This window comes from Tamandua tetradactyla, chromosome 1 (genome assembly GCF_023851605.1).
Source record: "Tamandua tetradactyla isolate mTamTet1 chromosome 1, mTamTet1.pri, whole genome shotgun sequence".
NCBI classification, from domain to species: Eukaryota; Metazoa; Chordata; class Mammalia; order Pilosa; family Myrmecophagidae; genus Tamandua; species Tamandua tetradactyla.
The window spans coordinates 152,150,799-152,164,946 of NC_135327.1; the positions used below are offsets into that span (position 1 = coordinate 152,150,799).

The following is a 14,148-nucleotide window of genomic DNA, read 5'->3' on the forward strand; positions in this document are numbered from 1 at the left end:
TGTGTAAGCCTTTCTTATTGGCCTATTTCAGAAAATAAGAATAAATGAGTTAAACATATCACACATTCATTGAAGATGATACAAACTTTAGGAAACAGCTGTAATGGTGCATTTTAAAGCTGGAATGAGATTATGAACAAAATACACAGAAGTTAATGGTAAAATCTCAGCTTTTAAATGTAAATGACTTGGAATGATACTACTGACTCATTCTGAAAATGTTATTAAACTCAGTAAAGCTAACAAAGCTATTCATATAGAGTTAGGCAAAGGCTCTATTCAAAATATGTCAGGCAAAGATTTCTTAGATATGACATAAAAAAGAATTTATTAAAAAAAACTTGAAAAACTTAACTATATCAAAATTAAGAGCTTCTAATATTCAAAAGACATCAATAAGAAGAATGAAGTCACAAACCACACACTGGAAGAAAATTGTTGCATGTCATACACCTGATAAAGGATTTATATCTAGAAAATATAAAGAACTCAATATTAAGGAAAACAACCCAATTTTTAAAACTGCCAAAAGATTTAAGCAGGCACTTCACCAAAGAAGGACATCTGGATGGCAAATCAGCAAATGAAAAGACGCTTAATCATATTAGTCACTAGGGAACTACAAATAAAACCACAGTTCTACCTATTAGAATGGTTAAAACACAAAGAGAAAATACGAAACACTGATGTGTATGTGGAACAGATGGAACTCCCTTATACTGCTGGTGAAAATACAAAATGATACACAGCCACTTTGGAAAACAATTTGGCAGTTTCTTACAAAGTTGAACATGTGCTTACCATATGATCCAATAATTACACACCAACAAAATAAAATGTTTGCACAAAACACCACAAATGTTTATAGCAGCTTTATTCATAATTACCAAAACTGTAAACAACCTCAATTGAGTATAAGAAAAACAAACTGTGGTACAGCTATACAATGGAATACTACTTAGCAATAAAAAAAAGAATAAACTACTGATATAAGCTATACAGATGAATCACAAATGCATTATGTTGCTAACAAAGCCAGACTCAAAAATAATTCATATGCAAAAGAAGTTTAAGAAAAGGTGGCTAAACTCATTTTGAAGAATTAAGGTCTAGGTTATTGCTGCATTCCATAAAACAGATTAATCTCATGATTTTGTTTGGTTAAGCTTTGCCTAAGAACATACTTTATATCTTAAATATAAAGTTCATTTAATCAAATAAACTGGTTAAGATATAAATTTATATCTACAAATGCTGGTTAAGACATAAACTCGATATCCAACATTATCTGTTCTCTCATCATATATTCCCATCTGCTCCCTTCTGTTTTCTTAACATCTCTTTAATATTTTATTTTAGATTACCCACTCAGCATGTCAGAACATTCAACTCTACATTTAAAAAATAAATCAAAACTAGGCAATGGACCAGCTTTGCCTGGTAAGCTATAATTTGTGGACCTCTGCTCTGGAACAGGTGTTTCACTTCATTTTTAAACAAAAACTTATAAATTACCTTAGAACTTGGCAAATTAAATAGCCAACACTTATTATTTCACAGTCTTTTTTCCTTAAACAGAGGTCTAAGTTTTATTTGTAACAAAAACACTTTATAAAATAAAAACATAATACATAAAACTCTTATACAAGGCACCCCCAAAAATTGTGCCCTTAATTCAGTTTTTGTTCCCTTCTAGTGAGAATAAACACTGCTATGCAAACAATTTAAGAAAAATGAAAGTAATTTCTTCCTTTGACACAACAGTATCTTCTATAATGACTTCTGACTTCAGACATGTACGTAAACATTAAGAGTAGAGTTTGTCATGAGCTGCAAAATTCTTCTATCTGTACAGGAAAATCTGTTGACTAATAGGGAACTTTTCAATTGTGTAAACTCAATGACAAAGGCTCTCACCTCAGCCTTATCTATCCTATAATCCTAGAGACCCTGTCTTCACTCCACTGTCCACTAGACAGGGCAGTCCCAGGTCACAGTTTTTATGCCTCATTAATACTTTATTGATGATTATACAAATCGAAGAAGTATCAGTTGCTAGTAACTTTGGCTTAATGCATATGGTTCAACGTTATGTGAAATATAATCAATAAAAGTCATTTAAGAAATAATCCTAAGAAACTACTAATGAAAGTAATTTTTAAAAACTATCATGCTACCTGGATTGATTTTAAATTTTCTAGCATAGTTCCACAAAGTAATTATTTAAACTTCAGTTTGCTTTGAAATTATGCCTTTGTGAGTCCTCCCCAATTCTGATCCTCCATGTTGACTTACTGCAGACTACACTGCTCTTTTTTTTTTTTTTATGTGGGCAGGCACCAGGAAACAAACCTGGGTCTCCAGCTTGGCAGGCTGGCCACCTGACCCACCCTGTTCTTCCATTTTCACAGGCAGAAATCAAAGTTGCATTTCAATTTTCAAATGGTATCAGTGACTTCTTACAAAGAACATCTGCAGAAAGGTCTTACAAAGAGCATCCTGCAGATGGGTGGAGAGTCTAAAGTGATACCCACCAGTTCCTTCTAAAAACTTAGGTCAAAATCTTAAAGATAACTTCAAGTGTTGGCAAATGTATAGGGAAATGTAGACACTTGTATACAACTGGTAGGACAGTAATTTGGTACAATAACATTGGAAGACAATTTGGCAATATTAAAATTAAAAATGCATGATGTCTTGCAGCAGTCACATTTAGTCTGGAGTGATAACTGTTATTTCTGGATTTTGAGGGGCTGTTTTATATACGTATAGCCTGGTATTTAGAGGTAAGAATGAAGCCGATAGGGTAAGGATTAAGGTAATTCAGAAAATAGGGGTAAAATGGATTAGCTGACGACATGTCTCCATCCATTAGGTGGATCTTGATAAGTGTTTGGAGTCCTATAAAAGAGGAAAACATTTTGGAGATTGAGAGAGAGCAGAGAATGCTGCAGCACCACGAAGCAGAGACAATCAGCCAGCGACCTTTGGAGATGAAGAAAGAAAATGCCTCCCGGGGAGCTTCATGAAACAGGAAGCTAGCAGATGACCCCATGTTCGCCATGTGCCCTTCTAGATGAGACAGAAACTCTGTGTTCACCATGTGCCTTTCCAGATGAGAGAGAAACTGTGACCGTGTTCACCATGAGAAACTCTGACTGTGTTCACCACGTGCCTTCTCAGCTGAGAGAGAAACCCTGAACTTCATCAGCCTTCTTGAACTAAGATATCTTTCCCTGGATGCCTTAGATTGGACATTTCTATAGACTTGTAACTTGTAACTCAGCCTTAGAACTGTAAACTTGCAAATTATTAAATTCCCCCTTTTAAAAGCCATTCCGTTTCTGGTGTATTGCATTCTGGCAGCTAGCAAACTAGAACAATAATTAACACCACTGAATTTTATAATCAAAAAGGATACAAAAGGAAATTTTAGGTTGTGCCTGTTGTGAACCCAAATTTTTCATCACTTTGCTATTGATACTGATAATACCTATACAGCATTAAGAAAGTCAAACTAATATCCTTTGAAAAGAAATTGTTTCTGTAATTTAGGCTTAACTGATTTGAATATGACCTTTCTTATTTCAAGCAAGCCAAGTTTGGTATAATGTGTTCAAATGGTCAATTCAGTGAGCTGTAAAAATACATAGCATGAGGTGGCTGACTGAGAAGTAGATTGGCGAATGGCGGTATATACATAAGATAAAATATTGTGCTGTTACAACAAGGAACAAAGTTGTGAAGGATGCAATGTTGTGAATGGGTGTGTAGGACATCTGGTGAGGCAAAATAAGCCAGAAACGAAAGAACAATTATTGTATGGTTTCCTTTAGAAAATGCTTACAAGAAAACAGGGACTTGATTGTAAGCTCTTATAGCAGACACATTTAGTCCAGAGTGGTAATAATTATTTCTAGATTTTGAGAGGCTATTTTTTATATGTATAACCTGGTATTTAGAGATCAGAACAAAACCAATCAGGTTGGGATTACGGTAATTCAGAACACAGGTAAAGAAGACATTGTCTATATCTTAGAACCTCATCTACTCTTTGAGACCAAAGGAAGAAAGGTTTATTCTGTCTGGAACCTAAATTTTCTGTAGCCCATAATCTAACTCAACCTGTCTTGATAGCTCATTTGAAAAATCAAAACACTGGGTGCCCAGAATAAGAATGAGGGCCTGTAATCCTGTATAGCTTAATATAATGCCTGAATATATCCTAGAATATATTAAGCAAATTTCAAAATGTAATGGCAAACTCCCTTGAGGGATGGCAGAAAAAATATGGAACTATTAAACTTTACCACTGTAGAAATCTCTGATACTGTGTCAAACATTAGGGACACCTAAATCAATAGACCAAGCCCTTGTTATTGAGCTTTGCTCTTGTGAAGCTTATGTATGTAGCAGAGAAGCTTAGCCTACCTATAGGTATGCCTAAGAGTTACTTCCAGAGGAGCTCTTTTGTTGCTCAGATATGTCCCCTCTCTCTCTCTAAGCCCAACTCTGAAAGTGAAATCATTGCCCTCCCCATGATGTGGGACATGACATCCAGAGGTGAATGTGTCTCCCTGGTGGCATGGGAGATGACTCCCAGGGATAAGCCTGGCCCTGACACTGTAGACTCAACCATGTCATCCTGAACAAAAGGGAGGAAGAATATAACAAATAAGTTATCAGTGGCTGAGAGTTCAAATAGTGTCAAGAGGCTATACTGGAGGTTACTCTTACACAAGCTTCAGCTAGAGACTGCGACCTCTCATAGCTTGCCAAACTCCAACCAAAACCATTCCTGCCAACCCTAAAGAACACTTAGGGTATTAAATAGGATTCTACAAAGGTTCATGCACTAGGGTAACTTTCCTTAAACCTACAACCTCCAGATGGGTCCCTATACTAGATAAATCCTGAAATTTAGAGCCGCTTGGCTCTCCAGAACATCAACTAGTTACATCCCACTATCCCATATTATTGAGAGCCCCTTCCAACAAGAAAAAGTTAGAATGGGCATAGCCCTAGTACCCCTAAAGAGTGGGAGAAAAATCAAAGATGATGGTGGAGTTATATAGAGAAGGTTGGGTTTAACAAACGAGCATGATTGCTGTACCATTATACTGATATTTCTTTTAGCTTCCAGTACTTTACAGCAACTAGAAGTAAAAACCTAAAATTGTAGAACTGTAACCCATACCTATCTCTGAAATCTGTTCTACAACTAATTATTGTGATATACTTTGAAATATATTGCTTTTATGTATATATGTTATTTAAAGAGAAGGAGAAATATAACAGACAAGGACACATTTAACATATGAGTATGACTACTGAATCATTACTGCTTTTTATTGATATTTCTTTTAATCTCCAGTGTCTTGAAGCAGCTAGTAGTAAAAACCTAAAAATGGGGCACATACCAAACTCAGAAATCTGTTCTACAACTAATTGTTGCAATGTGCTCTGAAATTTATTGTGGTTTTTTTTTTGCATATATGTTATTTTGGTAAAAAAAAAGTCAACCATGATGATAAAAGCACAGTTATATGATATTATGAACGTTGTACACATGGATGATTACATAGTATGTGAATATATAATATATATCATCAATCAATCAATAAAATATTTAAGATGATTTTCATGTATATATATTTTGCCACAATAAAAATATACATTATTATTTCCAAAAAACATGTGATGTTGCTAAAGCAGTGAACTGAGGGAAAGTTATAGCTTTAAAGTGCATATATTATAAAGGAATAAAGATCTAAAATCAATCATTTAAGGCTTCCAATTTTTCTGAAGCTACATAAAGAAGAGCAGGTCAATTCCAAAGTAGTTAAATAAAGAATCTAATAAACATCAGAGCAGCAATCAACAAAACAGAAAGAGAAAAAAATAAATTCAATAAATCCCAAAATTGTTTCTGTGAAGAGATCAACAAAACTGAAAATTTTTACCTAAACTAACCAAGAAAATAAGAGAATACAAATTTACCAAAGTAAGTAATAAAATAGAAATTACCTAAATTAAAAAGGAGTATAAAGGCATATCATGAACAACATTATGTGAAAAAATTAGCAAAGTACAATGAAATGGATAATTTCCAGGAAGGCACACGTTACCGAAACTGACTCAAAAATAAAGAGAATACCTAGATTTTCACCATGTTAAAAAAAAAAAAAAATTTTTTTAATTGAATTAGTAATTGGAAATGTCCCACCCAGATTCAGATGACAAATTCTAATAGTAATTTAAGAAAAAAAAGGATACCAACCCTACACCAAACTCTTCTAGAAAATATACGAGAAGGCCAACTTCATAACTCACTCTATGGTCCCATATTATTCTGATACCAAAGTAGGAAATAAGACATGACACAAGAAAAGAGAATGTCATGAACACTGTTGCCAAAAAGCCTTTAACAGAAAACTAAGAAACCAAAGCAAACAACATATAAAAAAAGGATTATATATCATGGTCAAATGGAATTTACCTATAAAAAGGATTATATACCATGACCAAGTAAAATTTACACCAACAATGCAAAGTTGGTTTAACATTTTAAAAGTATATTAATATATAGTATTTATAGAATAAAAGGCAAAAACTATATGATCATCTACATAGATGCAGAAAAAGCATTTGACAAAATCCAACATCCATTTATAGTGAAAACTCTCAAGAAATTAGGAAAATAAAGGAACTTCCACCACCTGAAAAAGGGCATGTACAAAAAAACTTGCAACTAACATCACACCTAAAAGTGAAAACTGAATATTTCCCCCAAGATAGGAAACAAATCAAGGATGTTTGTTCCACTACTCCAATTGGCCACTGTACTCAAGGTTTTAGCCAGCATAATAAGGCAGAAAAAAAGAACTTAAAGGCAAACAGACTGGAAAAGAAGAGTTATGTCATCTTTATTTGCAGATGACATAATACTTATCATATGTGGAAAATCCTATAAAATCTCCAAAAAATTATTTGGACTAAAAAATTGAGTTTAGCTAGGTTGAATAATACCAGTTTCAAATAGAAAATCAATTGTATCTCTACGTATCAGCAACCAACAATCTGAACATAAATTGAGAAAACTATTCCATTCCTAAGATTTTTTTAAAAAGGAATACTCAGGAATAAATTTAACAAAAGAGAAGTAACACCTGTATATCAACACTTCAAAACATTACTGAGAAAAATTAAAGAAACTAAGTAAATGGAGAAACATTCCATGCTCATGGATTGGAAAACTCAGTATTGTTAAGATGAGAAGTACCTCAAACTAATTTATACATTCAATGCAATTCTTACCAAAATTGCAGGGTAATTTTCTATAAATTGATAAGGCGATCCTAAAATTTAAACTGGAACACAATGAACCTGAAATAGACAAAGACACTTTGAAAAAGAACAGAGTTCTTGGAGGCCTTATACTTCTTGATTTCAAAACTTACCATAAAGTTACATAATCAAGACCGCATGGTATTTGGCTTAAGAAAAGACATACAGATCAATGAAGCAGAATAGAGAGCCAAGAAATAAAACCTTTCATTTACACTTAATTGATTCTGGACAAATGTATCAAGGAGTTCAGTGGGGTAAAGGAGAGTCTTTTCAACAAATGATCCTGAAAAACTACATACATATGCAAAAAAAAAATTAGATTCTTACCTCATATCATACATAAAATTTAACTGAAAATGGATTATACACCCAAATGTAAGCACTTAAAATGACAAAACTTCTAGACAACAACCTAGGAGAAAAATCTTTGTAACCTAAGGTTAAGTAAAGATTTCTTAGTATGATACTAAAAGCATGTTTTATAAAAGAAAATCCTGCAAAGTGGACTTTATAAAATTAAAAACTTTTACTCTTCAAAAGTTATCATTAAGAAAGTTAAAAGATAAGCCATGAACTGTTTTAGAAAAAAATTCAAAATCTTTTAGCTTGTATCCAGAATATATAAAGAACTCTTAAAACTAAATTGTAAGAAGACAACACAGTTTTAAAATGGGCAAAAGATTTGAATAGGCACTTGAAGAACAAAATGGCTAATATTTACATTAGAAGATGTTCAACATCGTTAGTCATTACAGACATGTACATTAAAACCATAGGGAGATACCACTCCACATTTAAACTTAGCAATATTCTCAAGTAAAATCAATTTCAGGAAAGAGTAGAATGGAAGTTGAAAATTGGGAAATTGAATCCCTTTAACTATCTTAGCTGATATTCATCCCTGGAAATTTTTGTGTACTTCCAGTGATATGGGGAACCTATTTGAAGACCACTAGTATAAGAGACAAAGAATTTGGTGACATCTAAGAATAAAGTGAGGAAGACACCCTCAAACAACACCCACATTGCTCATCATTAACTCCCATATAAGCTCATTGTCCCAATTCAAAGGGACCAGAAAGAACCATGTCAGGGCAACTTCCCACAAACTTCTTCAAACACTTACTTCTAGAAACCACTCTGCAGCAACAAACTGGTGTAAAGCAGAGAACTGCATCAAGCAGTGTTGACTTTCCTTTATGCCCCACGTCCCAACCTAATGTGCTCGAATGATAGCATTTGTCACAAAGTAGTCACAAGTGCTTGTTTACATGTATGTCCCTTTCTTCTCCCACTGGAGACTGTGCCTTCTTAAAAGGATGGAGATATTTCTTATTCATCTTTAAATCTTCAGTACCCAGTATAGTGCCTTACATACAGTACACAGTAAATAAACAAATAGAAGACTGTGTTTGTTATTATTGTAGACAGAAGCTCCAACTGTAAGGTTTGTATGTCTTCATCTACATTGTATCTTTCTAATATATCATGGGAAGCAAATTTACTGTAAAAAAATGTTTTCCCTCCCTTAGGAGAGCATCTAATCTGTAATTAAGAACCTGATATGTTATTGAAATCTAATCTTCATAAATAAAGTCTTCATGGAAATGGCTATTAAAAAATGTGCAGTGGGGAGACTAGTGGACTACACAGAAGCTAAGTAACCTGGTTCTGGTTAGAACGATGAACTCTGGATATGTTTTCTATGGCTTTCAGTTTCCTTTTCTATAAAATGAAAGATTAGAGCGTACTCTCTAAGTGTCCTTCAAATGCTAATGTTCTAAGTATCTTTCATATATGAGTGATCCACTAAGGAATAATCAGGAGGTGGGAGGCATGTCACATGCTGAGCATTTCTAACATTTTTGTACCCCTCTGCTAGAAATGGAACTAAATTATCCTGTCAAGATTTATTCGGTGCTTCAAGTCCATAACCAAATAAAATCTAATGACCAAAAAATAATCTCCTTTTGAAATCAAGAACTTGACCTCACAATTCTAATAATTTAACTCTTAAAGCTAGATCTTTATCACACATCACAGGCATTGATATAATAAATAAACCATAAGCTTACCTGCCAGGAAACTGCTCCCAAAATCGCTGTTGCAAGAAGGCTAAAAAAAACTAACTGCTCTGAAATTAAGCAAAAATGACGCATTCCTTTGGATGCCATGATTCTGTCAAGGCTATTGTTATCTGCCCTGTGGGTAAAATATACTTTATGGCAGTCATTTAATTTGGTATGGAATCCCCAAAGAGTCAAAAGAAAAATAATATGGCAAATCATCCAGAAAATTCCAAAAATGGAAAAGCCTGGTATCACAAAATACCAGAGATGAGTGTCTCTAAGTTTAAATGCTGAAAGAATAAAAAATGTAAGCTCAATCAATCCAGTGGAAACAACTGATAGTCTTCTGCAAATTCTCCCACGGTACAAAAAGGGTTTCCATCTTTCAGTTACTGAAAGTCCACTAAAATATATGTCAAGGAAAGGATCAGTTACCAGACAAATAAAAAAACATGCAAAAGCAACTGGATTTTGAGGAGTTTCCAATGAGGAGAAAAACAACAAGACTGCAAAAATAACTAAGTTTGGAAGAGCTAGAAAAGACTTCATTCTCAGGTCAATAATCAGCATGGCCAAAGCTACAACAAGTAAAATGACACTCAGAGATTTCTCCACCAACATAGTTGTGCTGGCAATGGCAAAACCAACAAGTTCCAGGAATTCAACTGTGGTTAGTAAGGTGGGTCGATGACGGACATAACCTGAAATTCTCTCCACCAAAGAGCATAATATCCTTAATACTATGGAAGTCAGAAGCAAATATTTGGTAGATTCTTCTTTCACATCATTTTTAAACGATGAGTTATCAAGAAAACATAAGAGACCAAGCAAGAATCCAAACCAGAGATTGGAGAGACTTAAACTTGCTGCTTCCATTGAAAAATAATAATAGAGTATGCTGGCAATTCCGAGAACAAAAAGACCAAGGATAAAAATTACCAAAATTAAGGAATTTGCTGTTTTTTCCCATCTTACATAGAGACCTAAGCAGATAGCAACCAGTAAGTTCATTCTGGCTAAATAGCCAAGATACCGCACTGAAGAATGCATGTTCACTTCTCTATTTACTTCTTCCAGTCTTGTCATTGCTAAATAGAGACAATGACTAAAGCAATAACGCAGTGATCTACACATGTAATCTGGCAATTGGACTTTTTCCTCACGTTACGAAAACGAACTGCTTGTATTTCATCCAGCAAATCCAATGTGTCCGTAATTCTATTTCAACATTTTCTCAGGTTGAATTTTTGTTTATAATGATCTAAAAAAAAGAAAAATAGTTCAGTGTTAAATTTTATCCTTCCATGCTTCTTTCTTACATAAAATAATGAGTAAGTGGAAAATAAATTTTCTTCTGGAACACAATTTAAACTCTACATCTGCACATATTTTAGTAACAACTGTTTCTGGCTTGAAAACTCAGCAGTTTATCCAAACGAAAATGTCTGTGCTTTCTAGTCATTATATATTAAGATGGCATGACTAAAAACATCAGTGGAATTATTCTTCCAGAGATGGTGAGAATTTTGTCTAATCCATTCTTATTCCAATATTGGTTTTTCTAACAATATGTAATTATGAGATGTTTGACTCAGATTGTGGCAGATGATTGTGGCACAATGCAAAGCAACTCAGCTCTTACATGGAACAAGAGATTTTTACCATTATCTCTAATTTGAAAAGCACCAACATAACACCATACATTACTATCTGCCTAAAAAACCCCTACATGTTTTTACAAGGCAGCTCTAAAATGCTATAAAATTTTAACTTTACATTGGTTAACCAATAAACTTACCAGAGGGAAAGTTTAACTGTATTAAAGTTATTCAGTCCCTAGAGGTGATTTATAATTCTCCCTGTACTTTTACTTCTACTAAAGTAAATTTTTTGCTTTAGTAAACCTACTTCCCAAATTTTAATACCCTCTCTCTAGCAAACAAACTTCTAAGCTTCATAGTTAAAATTCAAAAATTAGGAATGCTGACCATCCGTTACTTAAATTTACTTAAAGTAAATTAAGAACTTTAGAGTTTTACTTTCTAAAAAAACTTACCACAATGATCGTTAGAGGACCCAGATAATTATTACAATCTTAAGCACCCCCATAAGGTGCACTTAAAAAATGGCAGTGGGTCAAAAAATGATTTAACCATCTACTGGATGATTCTTCAAAATTTTCTAGTATAGTGTTTAAAAAGAACTGATCTACTGTAATGGCTCATGGTCACACTGCATTTACATGGAGAACTCAACCAGATTAAAAAAAAAAATTGTTTTGTGACCAACTTTCTTAATAACGGGACACTAAAATGAAGACCTAACGGGAAAACATCAGAGAACTTTGGAATTACCCCTAAATAAGCAATTTGGCTGAACAAGAATGTCATCCAATTACCTTTAGGGTTTCTGGGAGGTTCTAAATATTATTTTAATTCTACTTCTATATGGTCAACAAGTATTGAAGCATTCTAATTTCCTCAATTATACTGTCATTCAACCATTTCTTACTTTAGATACCACATATTTATTTTGGTTTTATCTTTTTTTTTTTTTAACATTACTCTTCTATGTTATACAATCATTCAACAAATATGTTGGAATATAGATCCTCACAGAGTTGATGGTACATTTTGAGCTCAGACTACTGAACACTGCTGGAGAAAAAAAAAAATCACACACCAGGGCAAATGGTGCCACCATTTTAAATTCATGAAACATCTTTTTCTGTTGCCATGGACAACATTTCCTCCCATTCTCTATTACTATTCAAACTTCTCTTTCCTCTTCTCAAACCTTGACTCCCAATTTTCACTGACTTCCAATTCCCACTGCATTTTCACTGATGATTTGTCTCCTGAACAGTCATCAGACTCTTGTGTTTCCAACACCCACAAACCTACTTCTATGTACATAGTTATCAAGAGTGTCCCTTCCCTATCTAAGGCCAAATCTTTCAGCTGTATTATGTATCTCTTCCCTACTGCAGCCTCAAGAACCTCATTCTCTCTCTTCAAACTCTTCCTCTTCTCTGGTTTTATCCACAGCACTTGAACATTTGCAAAAAATCTTTTTTTTTTTTAATGAAACAAAAACAAACAAACTAGAAACAGAAACAACAAATTAACAAACCAAATCAACCCTCTCTCATCCCCATCTTCTCTTTTAGGTTCAATCTTTCGTTCTTCTCTTGTTTGCTAATATTTCATTTCTCACCCACTCACTTCTCACACCACTACATGGTAGTTTCCACAACACCAAAGCATATTGTTCTGCCAAGGTCTGAAATGATCTGTATGCTTCTAAATCCAATGGGAACTTAACTCCGTATTCTGCTCATTCTTTAAATGACCTTCAACAGTATTGACTCCTCCCACCTCCTGAAACTTTCTCTTCCCTTGGCTTCCAAGGACTAGCCTCTAGATTTTCTTCCTAACTCACAGGTCTCTCCTGCATCTCCTTGCATCTAATCATTCTCAAACTATCCTATGGATGTTCAATCCTAGCCTAGGTTCTTCTTTTGTTAAACACTTTCTCTGTGCAATCTCATCTGTTACCATGTCTTCAATTACTATCTCCACTTATTTACACACATGCATTAATCTACATGACAGAAATAAAAGCATCAGCTCTGTTACACATTGTTTATAAACCAAAAAGTGGGGGAAAATGCAAACACGTAAAGTATAGTACATTTATATCATGGAATATATGCAGCCACCTTATGTGCCAAAAATATTATGACAGATAATTATTTTTAAGTGGCTAATTATAAAAAAAAATTCCCACTCCGCCCTTCTTCAAGAAACAAACAGCCTGAATCAAAGACTAAAACAAAAATTCACTGCAATCCTTTTCAGTTGGTCTGCCATCACTTATGAGTCTTACTCCAAAGGCACATAAAAATGTGTTGACGTAGATGATGGAAGTCAATCTGCATATGGGAAAAGCTAACTAAAAATTGCTGATTGTTTTATAAAGCCCCATATACTACTTTAATCCTCCTCTCCTTCACTTCAATCCTCATTAAGTCCTGTCAGCTCTATTTCCTAAACAAAACATTTATTAAATGTTTCTACTTTTCCCCGTCCCAAAGTCACCATCGCAGTTTTGGACACCGCTTGCACATCTTCCTGTAGCCACTCTTGCCCTTCTCCAAGAAGTCTACTCTATAAGACACACTACTATGCAAAACCTTCCAATGGCTTCCTATCACTACTGGTAATAAAGTTTCAACTCTTTAATATGCCTTATAGGTCTCTCCACTTTGGGCCTGAATAACTCTCCTGCCTCATCTCTTGCCACTCTTTCTTTCACACTTTGTATTCCAGCCATATTGAACTGCACAAAATATTCCTTCTCCAGGTACACTCCTATCCTTCCTTATGGCCCCATCCAGTCCTTATACTTGACCTACTCCTCTTTAGGTCTCTGTTTAAATCATTAGGTCTCCCCTAACCCATTATATGATCCTTCCTTTATAATAGAAAAATATTCATCATCACTTGTTTTATGTCTGCATTCCCCACTAGGTCACAAGGTCAAAGGTTTGTCTCCAGTACTGTATGCCCACTGTCTAGCAGAAAGTTTGGCAGGAAGAAGGTTTTCAATAAATATTTGTTAAAGAAATAAAGACTAATACAGAAATAACTACATTTAAATGATAATGATAATTAGTTATTGAACACTTATTAATGCACAAAGAGGATAAATAACTTTTAAAATATTG

The 14,148-nt window shown here is 34.1% G+C and overlaps 1 protein-coding gene across 2 annotated transcripts in view; it reads right to left on the reverse strand.

The window, feature by feature from the left end:
* Positions 1–14,148, reverse strand: part of TMEM168 (transmembrane protein 168) — a 32,755-nt gene that overhangs the window by 17,611 nt on the left and 996 nt on the right. For both annotated transcript variants that reach the window (XM_077110883.1, XM_077110955.1), the window contains exon 2: positions 9,426–10,680. In XM_077110883.1, the coding sequence (XP_076966998.1) occupies positions 9,426–10,553 (1,128 nt within the window). In that variant the 5' untranslated portion in view covers positions 10,554–10,680. The remainder of the gene's footprint in view (positions 1–9,425; positions 10,681–14,148) is intronic.